The sequence below is a fragment of the Erythrolamprus reginae genome, chromosome 8 (assembly GCF_031021105.1).
Source record: "Erythrolamprus reginae isolate rEryReg1 chromosome 8, rEryReg1.hap1, whole genome shotgun sequence".
Taxonomy (NCBI): Eukaryota; Metazoa; Chordata; class Lepidosauria; order Squamata; family Dipsadidae; genus Erythrolamprus; species Erythrolamprus reginae.
The window spans coordinates 41,952,167-41,977,251 of NC_091957.1; the positions used below are offsets into that span (position 1 = coordinate 41,952,167).

Below are 25,085 nucleotides of genomic sequence, written 5' to 3' on the forward strand. Positions count from 1 at the left end.
CCAAGATCCCTTCCAACCCCATTAATCAACAACAACAACAACAACAACAACATAGAAACATAGAAACATAGAAGACTGACGGCATATATGACGTCAGAATATATGACGGCAGAAAAATATATGATGGCAGAAAAAGACTTCATGGTCCATCTAGTCTGCCCATATACTATTTATTTATTTTATTTATTTATTTATTATTCAGACTTGTATGCCGCCCCTCTCGGCGGACTCGGGGCGGCTCACAGCAAAATATAACAATCGTAACAAATCCAAATGAATTTAAAATATTTTAAAAAGTTTAAAAAAAAGAACCCCATTTACTAACAAGCACACACACCATGCATAAATTGTACATGCCTGGAGGAGGTGTTTCAGTTCCCCCATGTCTGACGGCAAAGGTGGGTTTTAAGGAGTTTACGGAAGGCAGGGAGAGTAGGGGCAGTTCTAATCTCTGGGGGGAGTTGGTTCCAGAGAGTCGGGGCTGCCACAGAGAAGGTTCTTCCCCTGGGGCCCGCCAACCGACATTGTTTAGTTGACGGGACCCGGAGAAGGCCCACTCTGTGGGACCTAATCGGTCGCTGGGATTCGTGCGGCAGAAGGCGGTCTCGGAGATATTTCCTGTATTTTATCTTACAATGAATGCCGCCGGCGACTCACCGCTGGTGAGGGTTGCGGCGTGGGTCGGGGAAGGAGGCCGCCATGTTGGGGCGGAGCCTGCGGCCCCCACGTCATCCCCGGGGGCCGCAGCGCGTCGTTTGGGTGCGTGGTCACCCAGTGAACCGGGCAGGAGGGAGGCAGCCCTATAAAAGGGGCTGCCTCGTGGCGTAGTGCCTCTTGCCCGCCGGCGCTGGACACCCGCCCACCCTCCCTCTGTTACAGGGTGCATATGATGGGTCGCCCTCGGTGGGGCCGAGTAGGAATTTTTTGCAGTCACAAGGAATTGGCCGAATTGTGGCTGTTTTTTCGCCTACTCCACTCTGTGCGTGGGAGTGTGGTTAGGGGGTGGTCTAACCAACTAGCGCCCCCCCCTCAAGGTCACTGGGGGGGGGACGGCCGAAAGGGGGCGGAAATGGGCGTAAGCAGCAACTGTGTGATCTCCTTTAGGGGCACCTCTACTGAGGTGAGGGGCGATCTCCTTCTCGGATTACAGGGCTCGACCGGCTTGGGTTCGGGGAGGGGGTCGCTCCTGTGGCTCGCTGCCTGTGGCGTATCAGAGACCAGTGGCGAGCCATCCCACACGCCGTGGGGGCGTGGCATTGGGCAGGGGGCAGGTGTAATTTTACCTGACCCTGCACCCGGGCAAGGAGCTTTCGCCCTAGAGTTGCTCAATTGAGTTTGTTGGAAAGTTAACTCCGCCCCCATTTGATTTATGCACCTTTGCAGGTCATGTGGTTTAATTGGCTAAATAGTTAATTTGAATTTGTTTAATAAAAGTGACCCTATTTATACCCACACCTTTGTGTCCGACTGTTACTCCGCCTGCGCCGCAATATATGTTTATCCCAGGCATGTTTAAATTCAGTTATTGTGGATTTACCAACCACGTCTGCTGGAAGTTTGTTCCAAGGATCTACTACTCTTTCAGTAAAATAATATTTTCTCATGTTGCTTTTGATCTTTCCCCCAACTATTATTATTATTATTATTATTATTATTATTATTATTATTATTGTTATTATTATTAATTAGATTTGTATGCCGCCCCTCTCCGTAGACCCCATAGACTAACTTCAGATTGTGTCCCCTTGTTCTTGTGCTCACTTTCCTATTAAAAACACTTCCCTCCTGAACCTTATTCAACCCTTTAACATATTTAACAACAACAACAACAACAACATATTTAACAACAACAACAGAGTTGGAAGGGACCTTGGAGGTCTTCTAGTTCAACCTCCTGCTTAGGCAGGAAACCCTACACTACTTCAGAGAAATGGTTACCCAACATCTTCTTAAAAACTTCCAGTGTTGGAGCATTCACAACTTCTGAAGGCAAGCTATGTTCTATGGTCACTTTAAGAAGTGCCAAAGTAGATAAGAAGACACTGAAAATAGCCCAGCCATGCGGTACGTGCAGCTAGATTCTTTTAAAGGTTACAGAAAGCTGGAGGAAATCCTTGTCCCTTTATCTTTTTTTTTTAAAAGAAAGAAAGCAAGTGCAATTCTTCCTTCCAGTCAGAGAGATTTTATTTTTTGGGGGTGGGGGAGAAATCCTTAGAAAAGAAGACCAAAGGTGGTGGTGGTGGGAAAGACCAGATGTCAAAGCAATACAAGGAAGGTGGAGATCCATAGCCCTGTTCCCACAGAAGTAAAGATGCACCATATTTTTCAGAGTATAAGACACACTTTTTTCCCTCCTAAAAGAGGCTGAAAATTTGGGTGTGTTTTATAATCCGAATGTAGCCCCGCTCACTCACTGGCCAACGAATCTGTAGGGGGCACAATCTGAGGTTAGTTGGGGGAAAGATCAGAAGCAACGTGAGAACATATTATTTTACTGCAAGAATAGTAGATGCTGGGAACAAACCTCCAGCAGACTGTTCTTTCGGGCTCTCTGGTAGAATCCTCCCAAAAATGCACAGGTACAAATTTCAGACACACACACGTTTGAAAATTAAAAACAATGTTCTTTATAATGAAAATTCACTTAAACCAAGCTCTCTTTTGGTATAGCAAAGAGCACTCGTCTCCAAACAAATTGGTAATTTGTACAAGTCCCTTATCAGTTCTGTGATACTTAGCTTGCAGCTTTGAGGTAATTCACAGTCCTTCTTCTTTCACAAAGTGAAACACACTTATCTCTGGTTTAGTTTCAAAGCGGGGAAAAATCAGCACACAAAAGGTCAAAGTCAGTAAAGCAGTCACGAAACACAACAATCAGATAATCCTCCACAATGGCCAAACTCACAGGCTGCTATTTATAGCAGCCTCACTAATTACCACAGCCCCACCCAACCACAGGTGGCCTCATTTTCTTTGATAATAATCTCTCAGTTGTTGTTGCCTATGCATCGCTCTCCGCATGCGTGGTTGTATCATTAACTCTTGTTCTGAATCCAAGGAGGAGCTAGATAATTGATCTCCTTCTGAGCTGTCTGCCCCACTCTCCTCCTCCCTGTCACTCATGTCTTCTTGGTCAGAGGAGCCTTCATCAGCAGATTACACCGGGGGCAAAACAGGCCTGCAGCATGTGGATGTCTCCCCCACATCCACAGTCCTTGGGGCAGGAGCTGGGCCAGAGCTAACCACAACACAGACGTGGTTGGTAAATCCACAGTCACTGAATTTAAACATGCCTGGGATAAACATAGATCCACCCTAAGATAAAATACAGGAAATAGTATAAGGGCAGACTAGATGGACCATGAGGTCTTTTTCTGCCGTCAATCTTCTATGTTTCTGTTTCCCTTCGGCCTCCATGTGTCCTCTTCCTGGCTGCAGAGATTTGCCACCGACAATGGCTTGTGTTTTTGGGTTCCGCATTGCGTTTTCAGCCTCCAAACGCTTGACATGCGCTGGTCAAAATAGCTACCTGGAACAGCTGCGGCTTTCACTTATCCCTTCTGCGCTTTGGCTGTTTTAGTCACTGGAGCTCTCTCCATCAGTTGTGCTTTTGAAGCTGTTTTTCAGTCCCAAAATGAGATCTTCTGTGCTTTGCCTGCTTTTCTAATTGCTGATCCCTCCAACGATCAGCTGTGCCTTGGAAGCACAGTCCCAATCAGACCCAACCTCAAAACCAGTGAGTGAACTAATATGCTGAAGCTGACCAGGCTAAGGGCTATTCGGATGAATATCTGGTACGCAAAATTTCCCACGACCCCTAGTTTCCTCCCCGAAATAGTCTGGAGAACAGAAGGGAAAAGGGGGACATGATTGAAACATTTAAATATGTTAAATGGCTGCCGATCAGTTTCCGGTCACAATTCAAAGTGTTGGTTATGACCTTTAAAGCCCTACATGACATTGGACCAGAATACCTCCGGAACTGCCTGCTACCGCACGAATCCCAGCGACCGATAAGGTCCCACAGAGTTGGCCTTCTCTGGGTTCCTTCAACTAAACAATGTCATTTGGCGGGCCCCAGGGGAAGAGCCTTCTCTGTGGCGGCCCCGGCCCTCTGGAATCAACTCCCCCCAGAGATTAGAATGGCCCCCACCCTCCTTGTCTTTCACAAATTACTCAAGACCCACTTTTATCGCCAAGCATGGGGGAACTGAGACATCGTCCCCCAGGCTTTTATATTTTATATTTGGTATGTATGTGTTGTATGGTTTTAAATTGCTGGGGTTTTAGATATGTTTTATTTTAATATTAGATTTGTTTCACTATAATATTGTTTTTTATTATTATAGTGAGCCACCCCGAGTCTTCGGAGAGGGGCGGCATACAAATCTAATAAATAATAATAAATAATAATAATAATAATAATAATAATAATTATTATTATTATTATTATTATTATTATTATTATTATTATAGGGTTAAATAAGGTTCAGGAGAGAAGTGTTTTTGATAGGAAAGTGAACACAAGAACAAGGGGACACAATCTGAGATTAATTGGGGGAAAGATCAGAAGCAACGTGAGAAAATATTATTTTACTGAAAGAGTAGTAGATGCTTGGAACAAACTTCCAGCAGACGTGGTTGGTAAATCCACAGTCACTGAATTTAAACATGCCTGGGATAAACACAGATCCATCCTAAGATAAAATGCAGGAAATAGTATAAGGGCAGACTAAATGGACCATGAGGTCTTTTTCTGCCACCAATCTTCTATGTTTCTATGTTTCTAAAACTAAGGTGCATCTTATACTCTGGAAAATACAGTAGTTTACAACAGGACGAAAAACAGACACAGATGCAAACAAAGGTTTCCCTTTCTAAATGATTATTGACAAGAAAGGGAATGGTCTGCGGTGCAGAGCTTACACCCAGTCCTTTGGAGATGGATTACCTCATTTAGAATTGGATTTAGAAATATATTTTACCAGGGAGAAAACCACACTGGATTCTGACTTAGTGAGCGCACAGTCCCACATAATTATCAATACTGACTTTGCTCACATAAGTTCTGTTCCTTTCCTCCAGGCATAAACCCAATCATTTCCAAGACGATTTCTTTTTAACCTAGAAAATGGTTCTGGCTATAAACGAATTGGGGATTTATTTCTAAATTATTTCTCTCTCATCTCTGCTTTAAGTTAAGTCTGGGGAAAAAAAAATAAAAGTCTCATCTTCTTGACATTTAATCACAACCTGGAGAACCAGCTGCACTTTTGAAAAACCTGGATATAAATGTTAAAAACCGAGAGGCTTGGCAAATTTCACTAGCTCCTTCTTGCCGGAGAATGTTCAATAATTAATGCCCCAAAGATAAATGACTCGAAGAGGAAACCTTAATGAAGGAGTCATTAAAAACTAAAAATATGTATAATTGAGGCCATCCGGTCCCAAGTGTCAGTAGACTGAAATGGAAAGCTCTTAAAATGTTATTGATGAGTTTTGCTGAGTATTGTATTTGGGCAAAAATAGAAAGATGACGTTGTGATGGACTGGGATTCTTGACAGGGGATGGAAAATTAGAGATGCCATGCATGCCAGCAGCTTCCTTCTAAAGGAGGAGTAGTTTCAATAGCAGCCTTCAAAATTAAGACATGGTAGCACCTTGATGTTACAAAGCTTCTTCATGAGAGTAGTCCTTATACCGTAGGTCACATGGCTTTCTTGCAGACATTTCATTACCAAACTAGGTAACATTATCAGGGCAGGTGATGTCTAGCAGTGATAATATTAACTAGCTTTGTAATAAAATATCTTGGAAGACCTATAGGAAATGTATGCTACCATGAAGAATTAACAGATATAATTTTAGCAATATGGTAGGTGGGTTGATGAGGATTATTTTGACTGACAATTAACAGCAGCAACAACTGGCTAGACTAAAGAAAGAATTAGGGGTGACCTGATAGCAGTATTTCAGTATTTGAGGGGCTACCAGAAAGAATGGGGTCAAATCATTCTCCAAAGCAGCAGAAGACAGAATATGGAAGGGAAGGAAGGAGGGAAAGAAGGAAAAAAGTACTTCATGGCCTTCTCTAAGCAGTTTACACAGTCAACATCTTGCCCCCCACAAACTGGGTCTCTACTAATTCCATATAATTTGAAGGTATATGTCTGTCTGTCTGTCTGTCCTGTCCTGTCCTGTCCTGTCCTGTCCTGTCCTGTCTGTCTGTCTGTCTGTCTGTCTGTCTGTCTGTCTGTCTGTCTGTCTGTCTGTCTGTCTGTCTATCTATCTATCTATCTATCTATCTATCTATCTATCTATCTATCTATCTATCTGTTATCTGTCTATCCATCCATCCATCCATCCATCCATCCATCCATCAATCTTATCTATCTATCTATCTATCTATCTATCTATCTATCTATCTATCTATCTATCTATCTATCTATCTACTAAAATGTAAGAATATTGCAGATTGATATAGGATTTCAACTCGTAAAATTGTTTCACTGGTGGGAAAAAAAATTGTATGGTTCAGGTGGTGGACCCTCTCCGTATAAATCCTGCAACATGATCAACATGCAATTAAAAGAAAACTGCTTGAAGAAACAGTTAATTCACTGGAGTCAAAGTTTAATGTCTTTCCTTAAAAATTAAAAAAAAATCAATTGTATCATCTGTTAGACCAGTTGTTTTGGCTTTCCTCGGTTGTCAAATTAGCTGGCAGCCAGCTCTTCCTGGTTTCTGAACTCTTGATTGGGCCAAAGAATGGAAATAGCAAGCGCTGTAGCCTGACCTTTCTCTTTCTTCCTTTCCTATGCCCCCTTTTCCCCCGCTGTAGGTGACATATTTTTAAATGGTTCTAAACTTGAAGGAAAGGGCTTTGCTGGAAACAAGCAAAATAAAAGAATAAATAAACTCGATCTCTTACTTTAAAAAAACGCAAACAAATATAATCACAGTGTCTTCTAAACCTAGGCTGGCTAAGTGAGAGCAGGACCATTAATAATAAATAAATAAATAAATAAATGGACTGCTATTCAGCTCCAAAAACTCATAGTCATCTGCAATATCAATAATAACATCCTAGATAATTATGATGATTAATCTACAATTTAATTCAAACCTAAGACCAGTAGAACTCTAATATTTCCAGTCCTAACCAAAGATCTGAGAATTATGAGGAAGGATGGTGTGAGTGTGTTAAATCAGGATGTTCAGGTCCCTAAATTTAAAATTTCCAGATACATTTATAAAGTGGTTGAAAATCTTTAATGGACATTTGGCTGAAAAAAAGAAAGAAAGAAAGAAAGAAAGAAAGAAAGAAAAAGAACTTGTGATTTATGGGGATGACAATTAGAAATGGTAGAGTAAAAAAAGAAGGAAAATATGTCATAATTTTAGAGAAGGTAAGAAATGTACTTGTAATATAATAATAATAATAATAATAATAATAATAATAATAATAATAATAATTTATTAGATTTGTATGCCGCCCCTCTCCGAAGACTCGGGGCGGCTCACAACAAGCGATAAAACAATATTGTACAGGCACAAATCTAATATTAAGAAAAAACTAAAAACCCTATCAATTTAAAAAACCAAACAACACATACATACCAAACATAAATTATAATAAGCCTGGGGGAAAGGTGTCTCAAATCCCCCATGCCTGGCAGTATAGATGGGTCTTAAGTAGTTTACGGAAGACAAGGAGGGTGGGAGCAGTTCTAATCTCCGGGGGGAGTTGATTCCAGAGGGCCGGGGCCGCCACAGAGAAGGCTCTTCCCCTGGGGCCCGCCAGACGACATTGTTTAGTCGACGGGACCCGGAGAAGGCCGACTCTGTGGGACCTTATTGGCCGCTGGGATTCGTGCGGTAGTAGGCGGTTCCGGAGGTATTCTGGTCCAATGCCATGTAGGGCTTTAATTTAATATTAGAATCCTTTCCTTCTTTCCTTTTTTCTTCTTTCCTTCCTATCAGTTCCTTTCCTTCCTTCTTTCCTTTCCTTTCCTTTCCTTCTTTTATTTCCTTTCCTTCCTCCTTTCCTTTCCTTCTTTTGTTTCCTTTTCTTCCTCCCTTCCTCTCCTTTCCTCTCCTCTCTCTTTTCTCTTTCCTCTTTTTTTCTCCTCTTTTTTCACTTACTGCTTGGCTTTCCTTACTTTTCTGTTTCAAAATCTGTATGGCTTTGACTTTTAAAATATTCTTTAATAAAAGTTTATACAGTATATATAAAATTCAAACTTCTGATACTTCTGCAGTTGTTATCCCTATCAGCCTATTTGCATCGCTTTGACAATGTTACCATTATTAAGCTAAATAGTCGGTAACTATTTAAAGAAACAAATTTCCATAACTGAAAGTTTGCTGCTGACAATAGTCTTTTGTTCACCTGAGATATGAAAGAGTGCTCTGTTATTCAGCAAGCATTCAGGAAATTTTATTTTTCCATCTGAAATTATGACTTCCTAGATTAGCATGGTGGCCTCGTGGTGAAGATACTAGTGCCCCAACTTGGAAGGCTGAGGGTTCAATCCTAGGTAGCGGCAGATTTTTCTCCCTTAGTGTGTGTTGTGGTTAGCTCTGGCCCAGCTCCTGCCCCAGGGAATGTGGAGGTGGGTGTGGGGGAGACATCCACATGCCACAGGCCTGTTTTGCTCCCAGTAGAATCTGCCGCTGAAGCCTCCTCTGACCAAGGAAGCGTGAGTGACAGGGAAGAGGGGAGTTTGGCAGACAGCCCAGGAGGAGATCAGTCATCTGTATCATCCCTGGATTCTGAACAAGAATTAATGACACATCCACGCATGTGTAGAGTGATGCACAGGAGACAACAACTGAAGGATTATTACAAGAGAAAATGAGGCCACCTGTGGTTGGGTGGGGCTGCTGTAATTAGTGCTACAGATAAAAGAGCAGCCTGGTGTTTTAGCCTCATGGCAGTTTATCTGATTCATTGTTTCGTCAAGATCGTGGTTTTTGTGCTGTTCAAGATTGTGTGTGTGGACTCTCTGGACTTTAGAATTGGACTCAATTTCCCAATTATTGGGTGAGCAATTGGACTGCATTTAACCTGTGCCTTGTGTGTACCAGAAAATCCCTTTGACATTTAAAAAGGGAGCTGTTTCTGTTTTTATGTTTATAAAAACTTTTGGGTTTTCCTTTTATCGTGTGGTGTGTGTCTTCCTGGACTAATTACCCTGTAATTACGGGCGGTTGAGACACGCCGGCAGAACAGTGTGCAAAGAAAAAATATCTGCTATGAACTCCACATAGGAGTCTATGGAGAGGTGCGGCATACAAATCTAATAATAATAATAATAATAATAATAATAATAATAATAATAATAATAATAATAGGCGTCAGGAAGGGCATCCAGCCAGTAAATACTCAACTCCATCCAATCGCCTTGACTCTACCCCAAATTAAGGAATTACAGGGCTATAAAAAGGGAGTTTTATTGTAGGTTCTTCTGGACAGATAATCGTCAACCTACAATCACAATTAAGCCCAAAATATCTATTGTTAAGTGACACATTTGTTAAACGAGTTTTGCCTCATTTCCCAACTGTTGTTAACTGAATCATCAGGGTTGATAGGTTAGTCACGCCATTGTTAAGTGAATTTGACTTCCCCATTGATTTTGCTCATCGAAAGGTTTCACAAGGGGATCACATAACCTTGGGATGCTGCATGGTTGTAAGTATGAATCCATTTATGAGTCTTACAATTGTGCGAATAACCACAAAAAAAGTGGCTATTATCCCTAACTGAACCAGAAGCAAACTAAAGAGGCTGGATTGATAGCCTAACTAAAGTTAACACCAAGCAATGTTAATGCTGCATGGATGTATCTTCTAGATCAGTGATGACAAACCTATGGCACGGGTGCCACAGGTGGCACGCGGAGCCATTTATTTATTTATTTATTTATTTATTAATCAGATTTGTATGCCGCCCCTCTCCGTAGACTCGGGGCGGCTAACAGCAATAATAATACAATATAAACAAATCTAATATTTAAGTTAATTTTAAAAAACCCAATTTAAGAAACCAATCATACATACTGACATACCATGCATAAATTTTATAAGCCTAGGGGGAAGGGAAAGTCTCAATTCCTCCATGCCTGAGGGCAGAGGTGGGTTTTAAAGAGCTTACGAAAGGCGAGGAGGGTGGGGGCAACTCTGATATCTGGGGGGAGTTGGTTCCAAAGGGTCAGGGCCACCACAGAGAAGGCTCTTCCCCTGGGGCCCGCCAAACGACATTGTTTAGTTGACGGGACCCGAAGAAGGCCAACTCTGTGAGACCTAACTGGTCGCTGGGATTTGTGCGGCAGAAGGCCATACTGCTGGCACATGAGCTGTTGCCCTAGCTCAGCTCCAATGTGCATGTGTGTGCCGGCCAGCTGATTTTTGGCTTCCACGGAGGCTCTGGGAGGGCGTTTTTTTTGCTTCCAGAGAGCCTCCAGTAGGATGGGGGAGAATGTTTTTACCCTCCCCCAGCTCCAGAGAAGCCTTTGGAGCCTGGGGAGGGTGAAATATGAGCCTACTGGGCCCACCAGAAGTTGGGAAACAGGCCATTTATGGCCTCCATAAGACCTATGGGGGGGCGGTGGAAGCTGTTTTCGCCCTCCCCAGGCATTGAATTATGGGTGTGGGCACTTGTGCAAGTGCAATAGGAAAAAAAGGTTCACCATCACTGTTCTAAATCTTTACCTTGTCATAGAAACATAGAAGACTGACGGCAGAAAAAGACTTCATGATCCATCTAGTCTGCCCTTATACTATTTTCTGTATTTTATCTTAGGATGGATATATGTTTATCCCAGGCATGTTTAAATTCAGTTACTGTGGATTTACCAACCACGTCTGCTGGAAGTTTGTTCCAAGGATCTACTACTCTTTCAGTAAAATAATACTTTCTCATGTTGCTTTTGATCTTTCCCCCAACTAACTTCAGATTGTGTCCCCTTGTTCACTTTCCTATTAAAAACACTTCCCTCCTGGACCTTATTTAACCCTTTAACATATTTAAATGTTTCGAACATGTCCCCACTTTCCCTCCTGTCCTCCAGACTATACAGATTGAATTCATTAAGTCTTTCCTGATACGTTTTATGCTTAAGACCTTCCATCATTCTTGTAGCCCGTCTTGTCAAATGTATTGTGTGAACAGCAACAACATGTTTAGTGTTAGAGGTCTGTAGAGAAAAGTAGAGTCCCACACTTAAGCAAGAAAAATCAAAAGTACACACATAGATTGAGTGAAACCAGGCTTAATAGCAGTAACTGTGAGAGGGATCTTGGAGTCCTAGTGGGCAACCAGTTAAATATGAGTCAACAGTGTGCAGTGGCAGCCAAAAAAGCCAGTGCATTAAGAGAGGGATACAATCAAGATCAAGTGAGGTACTAATTAATACCATTGTATAAAGGCTTAGTAAGACCACACCTAGAATACTGGAACATGGTCATTATAAAAAAGATGTAAAGACTCTAGAAAGAGTGCAGAGAAGAGCAACCAGGATGATTAAGGGGCTGGAGACTAAAACAGATGAAGAATGTTTACAGGAACCGAGCATGGCTAGTCGAATGTAGAGAAGGACCAGTATAGCAGTATTCCAATATTTGAGAGGTTGCCACAGAGAGGAAGGGGCCAAGGTATTTTCCAAAGCACCTGAAGGCCAGATAAATAATAATGGATAGAAACTGAACAAGGAGAGATTTAACTTGGAAATAAGGATACATTTTCTGACAGTGAGAACAATCAACCAATGGAACAGCTTTGCCTTCAGAAGTTGTGGGAGCTTTATCATTTAAGACTTTCAAGAAGAGATTGGACTGCCATCTGTCAGAAATTGTATAGGTGGCTTGGGCGGGTGATTGGACTATATGACCTACAAGGTCCCTTCCATCTCTGTTAATCTGTATGCAAAGCAGGCGCTTCTAATCTAAATTCCTGTTGCATTCTTACTGGTTCCACTACAGTAGCTAATACAGAACAGTGATATTGCTGTGACTGATAACATTCATGTTGTGTTACCAGAAGAGGGAGAAATGTGTGGTTTGACTCATCAATACACAACTAGCAGGGTGTGACTGAATGTCTAGAACTGATAATTATTGGTAAGAAATTCATTGGAATAAACATCTGGGGTTAAGTTCAAATATGGTGATATGGACACAGGTCTAAATAAAATCTCCTCTAGTTGAAATCTTGATGGCATTCAAGGAGTTCCCATTTGAAAAACAAAATGGCAAAAAAATAATTTGATTTATGCAGGAAACAAGAGTGAACACCTGATTATCACCAAGGGTAGTGAAAGCTCTCAGTGTCCAAGTATTCAGCCATTCCGAGAAGCATGTTAAGTACTGAAATGGATTATCGAGACAAACTCGATAGTTGGTGTTTGAAGCAAAGACTGAACAGAGAAGCTTTGATTTTTTTTCACCAACTGTTTTTGCCCAGTTATGTAATCAATCAGAGGTTTTCCTGATTAAATGTTAAATATGTTTGGTCAAAAGTAAATATGGTAATAGATTTTGTGGTGGCATGGCCAACATCCCCTTAAATGAATGGCTCAGATATGGATCAAGCCTTCTTCAAAAATCCCTTTCAACCAAAGCTATATTTTCTAACTGTTAATGGATTCAACCTGTAATTAAATAGAATTTATTCACATTACTGTTGTGCACACGAATGTAAGACAGAGGAAGATTCTAAGTGATTGGGATGATTAGGAAGGGAATCGAAAATAGGTCACCAAGTGTTGTATTGCCTCTGTTCAAATTGATGGTGAGACCATACTTGGAGTACTGTGTACAGTTCTGGTCACCGCAGCTCAAGAAGGATATAATGGAACTGGAAAAGGTGCAAAAAAGGGCAACAAGAATGATCAAGGAAATGGAGCCCCTCTCTTATGAAACTAGGTCACAATGCTTTGGTCTCTTCAGCCTTGAAAGGGGTGACTTGATCAAAGTGTATAAAATCATGCATGGGATAGAAAAGGTGGAGAGAGAAAAATTATTTTCTCTATCACATAATACTAGAACGAGGGGGCCCTCCCTAAAGCTCATAGGTAAGAAAGTGAGGACAAATCAAGGGAAATATTTCTTCACCCAGAGGGTCCTTGGTTTATGGAATTTACTTCCAGAAGAGGTGGTGACAGCTGTCAGCCTTGATAGCTTCAAGGCAGGGTTAGACAGATTCATGGATGCCAAGTGTATCGGTGGTGATTGAAACAGATGTCCATGTGCCGCCTCTATGTTGGTTGAGGCAGGCAGGGTTCCCTTGGGTACCATTTGTTGGGGGTCAAGGGAAAGGGAGGGTTTTGTCTTCTCTTTCTGCTCAAGATCCCCATGGACAATTGGTGGGCTACTGTGTGACACGGAATGCTGGACTCGATGGGCTTTAGCCTGATTCAGCATGGCTCTTCTTATTTATTTATTTATTTACTTACTTACTTACTTACTTACTTACTTACTTACTTACTTACTTACTTACTTACTTACTTATTTATTGGATTTGTATTCTTATGTTCTTATATTCTTATAAGTAGGAATCGGGTGAGAGTACCATATCATCTAAAGATATATTATATTTCCCCTATATAAAGAAGATTAAACTTGTCTTCTCGAGACGTCACTTTGGAGAAATGTCTCACCCACTTGGATAGATATCTGTCGTACACTGTCATGTAGAGTTGCATAGCAACCACCTTCCTGATGGTGATTTGTCTCACTCAATATGAAGGCTACCAACATGTGAGTGATTGTAGGACACTTGTTCATTTTATCTGGGGCGAAGATGCCCTTGACCAACACCAAGGGTATTGCGTCCAGGCAAACACAAAAGCAGGAAGTGTCATTGCTCCATCTCGGTGAGAAACGTATTCTCAGCTGAATGAGGAACACAAGGGAAATAAATTCTGAATCTCCATTTCTTTCATAATTAGAATGACACGGATGCCATTCATTAGTTTGTTCTTCACTCATTGTGAAACTGCACATGTTTCTCTGCAAGCTGTTCTTTTGATTGTCACTCAGTTGGGTTTAAAGGGCAATTAGGAGGGGGGCAAATCCACACGTTTTGGAGCAAAAAAGGCTTACAAAAATATGTGCCTTGCAAAGCTGTTTCCAAAGAGTGCCTATTTTTTGTTCCTAGTTTTAATAGGTTACAAAGGGGAAGTAGGAATATGATCTAACCAGTTTATGCATGCATACCCCATATGGTAAGAAGTGTATTTGCTGATAGGCAAACAGTCAAGAAATTATTTGCTGATCCTTTTCTACTAAAAAAAAAATAGTTTCTGAAATTCACTTCAGCACGATCATCAATAATAGTCATTGCTTGAAAAGAGAATATGGCGCCATATTGATTGAGTGACGTGATAGATTGATTGATTGATAGATAGATAGATAGATAGATAGATAGATAGATAGATAAAACAGACAGACAGACAGATGGATAATGGATGGATGGAGATATAGGTAGATATAGATCAATCGATTCGGTAGATAGATTGGTTTTGCATAGATGGATGGATGGATAGATAGATTATTATTATTATTATTATTATTATTATTATTATTATTAATTAGATTTGTATGCTGCCCTTCTCTGGAGACTAGATAGATAGATAGATAGATAGATAGATAGATAGATAGATAGACAGACAGACAGACAGACAGACAGACAGACAGACAGACAGACAGACAGATAGACAAATAGACAAATAGACAAATAGACAAATAGATAGATAGTCAGACAGACAGATAGATTGATTGATTTGCATGGATGTGTAGGTAGGCAGGTAGGTAGGTAGGTAGGTAGGCAGGCAGGCAGGCAGGCAGACAGACAGACAGACAGACAGACAGACAGATAGCCATCTTTATATTCTTACATTATTGGCTTGCCTTATCACAAAACTAAACTGAGATTCCATGCATGTGTATTACTCCAATTAAACATCGCCCTGAAAAAGAATATGTTGACCTCCGTTTAGCTCTTGGTTTGCCTCAAATCCTGCCTTTCAATCTCACAAAAAGATTAGCAAGGTGCCATGCAAAACACGCCGTATTAATGTAAAAAAATCCAAATGGAAGAAAAGGCAACCCAGCCTAAGGCAATAAGAAGCAGTCCAAATTCAAATACATATTAAAACCTCTGGACAATAGAATAGTTAACATTCTGGTCATGTTGTCAATACAACTATATGCTGAAGGCACACGGAATATTGTTACCTTCCCACCGAAGTGGTACCTATTTCTCTACTTGCATTTGCATGCTTTCAAACTGATAGGTGGGCAGGAGCTGAAGCAAAAGGGGAGCTCACCCCATTGTGTGGCGCTCAGGTCTCAGCAGTGGAATAAGTGAACAGTGTCCAACACAGGTCTCCTTGGTATCAGTGGAATTAATATGATGAAAGTCTGGATTCAACCAAATACATTTATCCTTCCAGCATAAGAGATGAAACCATACATTTCAACTTGTTTTATGCAGGCATCTATTCAAACCAATTCATAATTAAAATGATATATAAAGGTGTTAAATGGCCATAGGTGATAGCAATATCTCCTAGACTTATATACCGCTTCACAGTGCTTTTCAGCCCTCTCTAAAGTGGTTTACAGTATCAGCATATTGCACCCCAACAATCTGACCTCAAAATGACAGAGGTCTGAGTCAACCTTGAACCGATCAGGATCGAATGGCTGGCAGTGGGCAGTGTTAGCCTGCAATGCTACATTCTAATCATTAAGAAGGGAAGGAAGGAAGGAAGGAGGGAGGGAGGGAGGGAGAAAGAGGGAAGGAGGGAGGGAGGAAAGAAGGGAAGGATGGAGGGATGGAGAAAGGGAGGGAGGAAAGGAGGGAGGGAGAAAGAGGGAAGGAGGGAGGGAGGAAAGAAAGGAAGGATGGAGAGAGGGAGGGACGGAGGGAGGAAAGGAGGGAAGGATGGAGAGAGGGAGGGACGGAGGGAGGAAAGGAGGGAAGGATGGAGAGAGGGAGGGAGGAAAGGAAGGAAGGAGGGAGTGAGAAAGAGGGAAGGAGGGAGGGAAGGAAGGAGGGAAGGATGGAGGGAGGGAGAAAGAGGGAAGGAGGGAGGGAGGGAGGAAAGGAGGGAAGGATGGAGAGAGGGAGGGAGGAAAGGAGGGAAGGAAGGAGGGAGGGATGGAGAAAGAGAGAATGAGGGAGGGAAGGGAGGAGGGAGGAAGGAAAGGAGGGAAGGATGGAGAGAGGGAGGGAGGAAAGGAGGGAAGGATGGAGAGAGGGAGGGAGGAAAAGAGGGAAGGAAGGAGGGAGGGAGAAAGAGGGAAGGAGGGAGGGAGGAAAGGAGGGAAGGATGGAGGGAGGGAGAAAGAGGGAAGGAGGGAGGGAGGAAGGAAGGAGGGAGGGAGGGAGGAAAGGAGGGAAGGATGGAGAGAGGGAGGGAGGGAGGAAAGGAGGGAAGGAAGGAAGGAGGGAGGGATGGAGAAAGAGAGAAGGAGGGAGGGAAGGAAGGAGGGAGGGAGGAAAGAAGGGAAGGATGGAGAGAGGGAGGGAGGAAAGGAGGGAAGGATGGAGAGGGAGGGAGGAAAAGAGGGAAGGAAGGAGGGAGGGAGGGAGAAAGAGGAAAGGAGGGAGGGAGGGAAGGAAGGAGGGAAGGAGAGAGGGAGGGAGAAAAGGAGGGAAGGATGGAGAGAGGGAGGGACCGTGGAAGGAAGGAAGGAAGGAAGAAAAGAAGGGCAATAGCAACAGCACTTAGACTTATATACCGCTTCACCGTGCTTTTCAGCCTTCTCTAAGTGGTTTACAGAGTCATCATCTTGCCCCCAACAATCTGTGTCCTCATTTTCCCAACTTCAGAAGGATGGAAAGGCCGAGTCAACCTTGAGCCTGGTGAAAATCAATCTTCCAGGCAGCCGGCAATCAGCAAAAAGTGGCTTGCAGTACTGTACTCTAACCACTGTGCCACCATGGCTCGTGGTATATTAATTCTTCTCAATAAAAGGAGACGATAAAAACAAATGACCACTTCGTATTTTCCGAGAAGTGTACTCACCACCGTTTGATGGTTGACCTGGATCACTTCATCCCCTGCATGGATCTTCTTACATTGGTCTGCTGGAGACTAAAGGCAAAAGAAATTTGAAAACTAGTCATGGATAAGCACTTGCCCTCCACCGGTGCTATTCTAACTCTAACCAGGGGTGGGTTCTTCCTGGCTCGGACCAGATTGCTCAAACCGTTAGCGACCAATTTTTGACAGTTTTTTTCTGTGATCTGATGGCTTCTCCTCAGCTGTGCTTCATGCTGAATCTACCATCCGAGCATGCACAGAAATGAAATTGTGCAATGTGAACCAATGGCAAAGGTAAGTGGAACCCACCCCTGCTCTAAACAGTCACTAGAACAGTGGTTCTCAACCTTTCTAATGCCGCGACCCCTTAATACAGTTCCTCATGTTGTGGTGACCCCCAACCATAAGTCTAGTGCCAATTCTCCCCAGAGAGCTTTAAGCTGATTGGCAGGAAGGTCAGAGGGACACCCCCACTGTAAACACCTGATTGGTTGGATTGTAAAAATATGTTCCAAGTAGTGATGGGCTACCAAAATTTTTACTACCCCACTGTGGGCGTGGCTTATGCATTTTGTTTCAACATCTTTCAGTGCAAACTGGGAACTCTGGGGTGGAGCTCCAAATTTTGCTACCGGAACTGCGTTCCTGACTGTTCCCGTAGAAGCCCATCACTGATTCCAAGGCGCCAGAGTAGAAGCTTTAGTTCTTAACACCGTGGGAAATTTGTCTTTTCCCATGGTCTTAGGCGACCCCTGTGATACCATCGTTTGACCCCCCCAGGGGTCCCGATCCCCCCAGGTTGAGAACCATTGCACTAAATGAACTGTTGTAAGTTGTGCACTTCCAGGACTTCAATAGTCTAATCATGCCACCTCCTTTAACAGATTTATTGTGAGCCGCCCCGAGTCTTCGGAGAGGGGTGGCATACAAATCTAATAAATTATTATTATTATTATTATTATTATTATTATTATTATTATTATTTATTAGATTTGTATGCCGCCCCTCTCCGTGGACTCGGGGCGGCTCACAACACAATAAAACAATTCATAACAAATCTAATAATATACAATTTAAAATTTAAAATAGTTAAAAGACCCCATTTTTAAGCAGACATACCTACAAACATGCCATACATAAATTATATAGGCCCGGGGGAAATATCTCAATTCCCCCATGCCTGACGACAAAGGTGGGTTTTGAGAAGTTTACGAAAGGCAAGGAGGGTAGGGGCAGTTCTAATCTCTGGGGGGAGCTGGTTCCAGAGAGTTGGGGCCACCACAGAGAAGGCTCTTCCCCTGGGGCCCGCCAACTGACATTGTTTAGTTGACGGGACCCAGAGAAGGCCGACTCTGTGAGACCTAATCGGTCGCTGGGATTCGTGCAGCAGAAGGCGGTCTCGGAGATATTCTGGAGATATTATTATTATTATTATTATTATTATTATTATTATTATTACTACTACTATTATAATCTTCTTCTTCTTGTTCTAGGAGAGGGGCAGATGTTAACTTTCTACAGGTAAAAAGCACTACTTGCAACACAATGCAGGACAATTAATTTTGACTGCAGCCCTCTGTCTATTATTCGATCCGGGGGCAACACTATCATGCATTGCAATTTGAGAAAGGTGTGACCCAAGAGGCCATTTGAAGAAAAATAACACAAATGTTATGAGGCTGTCTGCACAAAAGCTGGAATGCAAACTGGCTCTGAACAAAAAGCTAACATGTTCGCAACCCAGCACTTCAAAAGCCACCAACTTTAAAGAAAGGAAGAAAGACAGAAAAGAATTCTTTGGAAGGAAAATAACCAAACCGTCCAAACTAGCACAAAAGAATCCCAACTTGGGGAAGAGTTTTTGTTAGGTACACATTTCAATTAAAGGCATCCCCCAAAGCATACACAAGAACTAACCGCGAGGCGAACAATGGGATCAGCAGCAAAGGAAAGTTGATTTCTTTCCAGTTTTCTCTTGTGCCTCCAGAGAAGGGAGGCACAACGCTCAGCAACGTTGTTTAGAATTGGGCAATTATAGAGGCTGCGGAAAATATATAAATTTATCTGAAGTCCAGCAGGCACAGTTTCTGAGATATTGGTGTGCTTTTCAAGGAAATAGCTTTTAAGTTTCTTTTATTCGTTTTAGTTAGACCCATACGTCTTTCTTATGGTGTAACTATCAGCTAAACCCCACTCTGCCTCATCCTACCAGCTGCTCTATGGACATCTTGGGAGACCATGGCATAATTCCTAGCTATAATTTGGCTAGCATCATCATCTCTCATCTCCCTCTCTCTCTTTCTCACTCTCCATCTTTCTTCTTTTTCATTATCATCTTTCTTTCTTTCTTTCTTTCTTTATATCTATCTATCTCTCTATCTATCTATCTATCTATCTATCTATCTATCTATCTATCTATCTATCTATCTATCTATCTATCATCATAATCTAACACCTCTCTCTATTTCTATCATCTGTCTATCTGTCTTCATCACCACCACCATAATCTCTTTCCTCCTCTTTCTCCTCTCCTCTCTCTCTCTCTCTCTCACACACAGATTATCTACATCATCTATTATGTTTCTCTTTCTCTCCTATATATCTTCATCACCATTATCACCTCCCTCCCCCCTCTTCTATTGTTTGCATGCCTGCCTGCCTACTGTCTGTCTGTCTATCTTCATAATCTATAATTTATCTTTCTCTCCCATCTTTTTTCTTCTTCATTATCATCTATCATATCCATCCATCCATCCATCCATCCAACATTTTCTTTCTTCTTTTCTTTCTTTCTTTCTTTCTTTCTTTCTTTCTTTCTTTCTTTCTTTCTTTCTTCATAATCTATTATCTCTCACTATTTCTATCATCTGTCTATCTGTCTTCATCACCACCACCACCATCTCTCTCCTCCTCCTTCTCCTCTATCATTTGCCTGCCTGCCTGCCTACTGTCTGTCTGTCTATTATCTTCATAATCTATCATATCTCTTTCTCTCCCATCTTTTTTCTTCTTCATTATCATCTATCATATCTATTTATCCATTTCTCTCTCTCTCTCTTTCTCTCTTCATAATCTAGCATCTCTTTCTCTTTCTATCATCTGTCTATCTATCTTCGTCATTACCACCACCATCTCTCTCCTCCTCCTCCTCTCTCTCTCTCTCCTTCTGTCTTCATCATTATCATCCATCATGCATCCATCCATGCATCCATCCATCCATGCATCCATTGCTAAAAGCATTACCGGACTCCATAGTGTCATTCCCAAACCCCCAACACTTTACCCTTAATCTACGGTTGACCTATCCAGATTCTTAAGGGGCGAGTACATGTGCACTAGAGTGCCTTATGTCCCCTGTCCTATTGCTCTCCTATATCTCCTATACCTTTCTTCTATTCCTATATCTCTTCTTCTATTCTTTCATTGATATATTCTATTACTATACCTTCTTTTCTATTATTTCTTAGATATATTTTACTATGGGTATCTCCTCTATAACCTTCATCATGTATTTTACTATGTGTATATAGATATATACCCACTAAAACCCTCATTGTGTATTGGACAAAATAAATAAATAAAATAAATAAATAAATATTTCCCCACCCCTCCTCAGATGTGAGGCCAAACATGGGTCCATGTCCCACCCGTGTTCAAAACTGAACCAAGCAATTTAAGACTTGAAACATTTGTGAATGCAGTCACAGAGACATGGAGAACCTCAACAAAACCTGTCTTAAAGCTGCACATTCCTGCCCTGCCAATCCAGGAAGTTTACTTTCCACCAGGAAGAGTGCCAAAGGCATCTTCTCTCTTGCTCTTCTGAATAATGTAAACACTCAATTTGTCTTTATTTACTCTCTCCTCCTCCTCACAACCCTTCCTTCCTGCTTCCTTCTTATTGTTGAAGAATCGGAGAAACCTATCCACCCACCCATTCTCTGCTTCTTTCTCTCTTAAAGTTTAAAATAGAGCTTTGCTTTTAAAGAGATTCCACAATTATAAAGGGGAAGAAAAAGGGAGGGAGACGATGCCCATTTGTGCTGAACATAAAGTGATATAAATATCGCAATAAAATTAGCGAGGGTGCTTTATTACTCTACTGGAATAACTGTTACAACATATTCTAGGTGGGTTTAGGAGACATCTGCAGAGACACAATCAGCACACCATCATCTGTCTTCCATTCTCAGAGAATCAGAAATCTCATCATCACCATCATCGTTAGTTACAGTCCTTTTGCCCCTCTCTCAATTTTATTGTGTTTCACCTAAAGAGTTTGCAGTATGTTTCCTAAGGAGCTCAGACCAGGCTCATATCCCCAAGGGGAATGGCGTGGTTATATCAAAGACACAATAAAGGCTAAACTCCCTTTTCCATTCTGCCTTGTTAAACTGGGATAATTTTATTCCAGTCTTCCCTAGACCATCTTTCAGATGGAAAATGAGCCTCGGGTAAAAAGAGCGCAAAAGAACCCTGAAAGCATTTCACTTTAATAAAATTCAGGTAAAGAAGATTTTATTTACTCTTCTCCATCCTTTCTGAGTATAAAATATAAGCCCATCTTCTTTTAGCACCAAACAGTGAGCATTCATTGGTGTAGGCAATTGAATTTGCCAGCTCCAGATAAAATCAGGGTGTGAAACCTCCACAATAGACTTATTTTAAATCTTGAAGGAGAAAAGGAGGGAGATTCAAAACCCCACTCTTTCTGATCAATGGGTCCATTAATAACATAAATATAAATATAAATTATAAATATAAAAATAATATATTAGCTGTAAAATCTACGGTTATATCCTAGCTGTAAAATGTTTTCCCTGCTCAGAGGTATACATTGCAAAAGGAATGGAATGGAATGGAATAGAATAGAATAGAATAGAATAACAGAGTTGGTAGGGACCTTGGACGTCATCCAAGCGCAGAAGGAAAATCTCGCTGGGACTCATGGGGGCTGCATTGAGCATGCAGATCAACTTTTGTTACCGGTTCGACATCTTTATCTGTACCGGTAGCAACCCGCTCCTGCAGGAGCGTCAAACTCAAGGCCCACAGGCTGTACCTGGCCCTTGACATGGTTGAATCCGGCCCTTGGGCCATCGTAGTCTACCCAACACAAAGAGGAGAGGATTGGGCCAGCGTGGCTTCCGACTGATCTACCCAATGCGAAAAGGAAACCTGCTCGTAGTTTGGGGAGTGGTGTTAAGCTGGACGTGCTCATCCAGTTGGCCAGTTACTCAGTCAGCCACGCTCACTTCAAGGTCAGTCACAGGCCTCGTGCAGCCCTCAATGAAACTGAATTTGACACCCCTGATCTATCGGAGTAGAAATGAATCTCCTGTTTAAACTAGTTGTGCAAAAAATTAAACAATGTCGTCTGGTGGGTCCCAGGGGAAGAGCCTTCTCTGTGGCGGCCCCTGACTGTCTGGAACCAGCTCCCCCTGGAGATTAGAACAGCCCCCACCCTCCTTGCCTTCCGTAAACTCCTTAAAACTCACCTCCGCCATGTGTATATGTCTGGTTTAATAATGGGGTTTTTAAATGTTTTTAAAATCTATTAGATTTGTCATGAATTGTTTTATTGTATGCTGTGAGCCGCCCCGAGTTTACGGAGAGGGGCGGCATACAAATCAAATCAAATCTAAAAATAAATAAATAAACAAACAAACAAACAAACAAATAAATAAATAAAAAATTGGATAGACTGAGGTGGTGGACTGCAATGCTGGTGCCATTCTTTAGAAACCACAACACCTATGTTGGTTTCAATAAATGTTCCTAATGGAATGAAAAAGAGGAATTCTTCTCCCAGAAGGAAAGACCTCTCTGCAATCAAAACATTTATATATATATTTTTAATTTTAAGATGTACTTGCTGCCGCCGTAGTTTCTTGAAGGAAGGTATCAGAACTGGCAATAAAGGAATGAATGCTTAAAGTAGATAGGGCTGTATGATGTCTAGATAGCTGCTATTCTGTAGCTTAATGCTGATTACATATCACTTTCTGATAAGCCTACTTAATTTCCTGGGCCCAAATATGCTTTATTAAGCTAGAGCTTTTAGAATGGGATTTTACAACAAAATGAAATTATAGAGTAAAAGAAAGAATGGTGGTAAAGAGAAAGAGAGATAATGATCATGTCTGTCTCTCTGTATTTATCTCTCTCCCCCCTCCTCTCCTCTCTCTTCTATCTATATTTATCTCTACATTGGGTGGGACTGGCCCAGAAGAAGAAAAAAAGCACCTTACACCAGAAATCTTCAAACTTGGCAACTTTAAGACTTGTGGACTTCAACTCCCAGAATTCTCCAGCCAGCATAGCATATTTTTTCTGGAAATCCATTCATACTCCCGCATCATTCAAAGGGTGTTCATTCCCAAAGTGCATTGCTATGTGTCTATAGAGATTCTCAGTCATCCAGGTCATGGTTGGCTGCGGCGGTACAGTGGTTAGAATGCAGCACCTGCAGGCTACTTGAGCTAACTGTAGTTCAGCGGTTCAAATCTCACCACCAGCTCAAGGTTGACTCAGCCTTCCATCCTTCCGAGGTGGGTAAATTGAGGACCCAGATTGTTGGGGGCAATATGGTGATTCTGTAAATTGCTTAGAGAGGGCTGTAAAAGCACTATGAAGCAGTATATAAGTGTGACCATAGCTATTGCTATGGTTGTCCCAAAGGTGCTTTTTCAAGAGGCAACTGGACTTCCTGATTTTTCTTTGAAGACGTTGTGCTTATCATCCAAGAAGCTTCTTGTCTGAGAAGCAAAATGACTTGAAAGAAAAAAAAACAATGAAAGTCCAGTTGCCTCTTGAAAAAGCACCTTTGGGAGAATCATGACTTGGATAACTGAGAATCTCCATAGACACGAGACACCAAGAACAATTTTAATAAGTTATATTTATATTATTAAATCATACATTTTTTATTTTTTTATTTTTTATTTTTTATTTTTTATTTTTTATTTTTTATTTTTTATTTTTTACTTTTTACTTTTTATTATTTATTTATTTAATTAATTTATTTATTTATTTATTTATTTATTTATCAGATTTGTATGCCGCCCCTCTCCGTAGACTTGGGGCGGCTAACAACAATAATAATACAATGTAAACAAATCTAATATTTAAGTTAATTTTTTTTAAACCCCAATTTAAGAAACCAATCATACATACAGACATACCATGCATAAATTTTATAAGCCTAGGGGGAAGGGAAAGTCTCAATTCCCCCATGCCTGACAACAGAGGTGGGTTTTAAGGAGCTTACGAAAGGCAAGGAGGGTGGGGGCAACTCTGATATCTGAGGGGAGTTGGTTCCAAAGGGTTGGGGCCGCCACAGAGAAGGCTCTTCCCCTGGGTCCCACCAAATGACATTGTTTAGTTGACGTGACCCGGAGAAGGCCAACTCTGTGAGACCTAACTGGTCGCTGGGATTCGTGCGGCAGAAGGCGGTCTCGGAGATATTCTGGTCCGGTGCCATGAAGGGCTTTATAACCAACACTTTGAATTGAGACCAGAAACTGTTCGGCAACCAATGCGGCCTGCGGAGTGTTGGTGTAACATGGGCATATTTAGGAAAGCCCATGATAGCTCTCGCAGCTGCATTCTGCACAATCTGAAGTTTCCGAACACTTTTCAAAGGTAGCCCCATGTAGAGAGCATTACACTAGTCGAGCCTCGAGGTGATGAGGGCATGAGTGACTGTGAGCAGTGACTCTCGGTCCAAATAGGGCCACAACTGGTGCACCAGGCGAACCTGGGCAAACGCCCCCCTTGCCATAGCTGAAAGATGTTTCTCTAATGTGAGCTGTGGGTCGAGGAGCACACCCAAGTTGCGGACCCTCTTATTATGGTTGGCCAGACAGTCAACCCTGTTGAGGACTGAATTTGGACATTTCTGTCCACCTATTAATAGGTCTTCAAAGTTGGCAACTTTAAAACTTGTGGACTTCAACTCCCAGAATTCTCCAACCAACAGAGCATAGTATAGCATAGCTGGCTGGAGAATTCTGGGAGTTGAAGTC

At 41.8% G+C, this 25,085-nt stretch overlaps 1 protein-coding gene across 1 annotated transcript in view; it reads right to left on the minus strand.

Annotated features, from left to right (window-relative positions):
• LOC139171704 (connector enhancer of kinase suppressor of ras 2-like) overlaps positions 1–25,085 on the minus strand; it is a 290,698-nt gene that overhangs the window by 166,354 nt on the left and 99,259 nt on the right. The window contains exon 7 of the mRNA XM_070760142.1: positions 17,041–17,109. Within this exon, the coding sequence (XP_070616243.1) occupies positions 17,041–17,109 (69 nt within the window). The remainder of the gene's footprint in view (positions 1–17,040; positions 17,110–25,085) is intronic.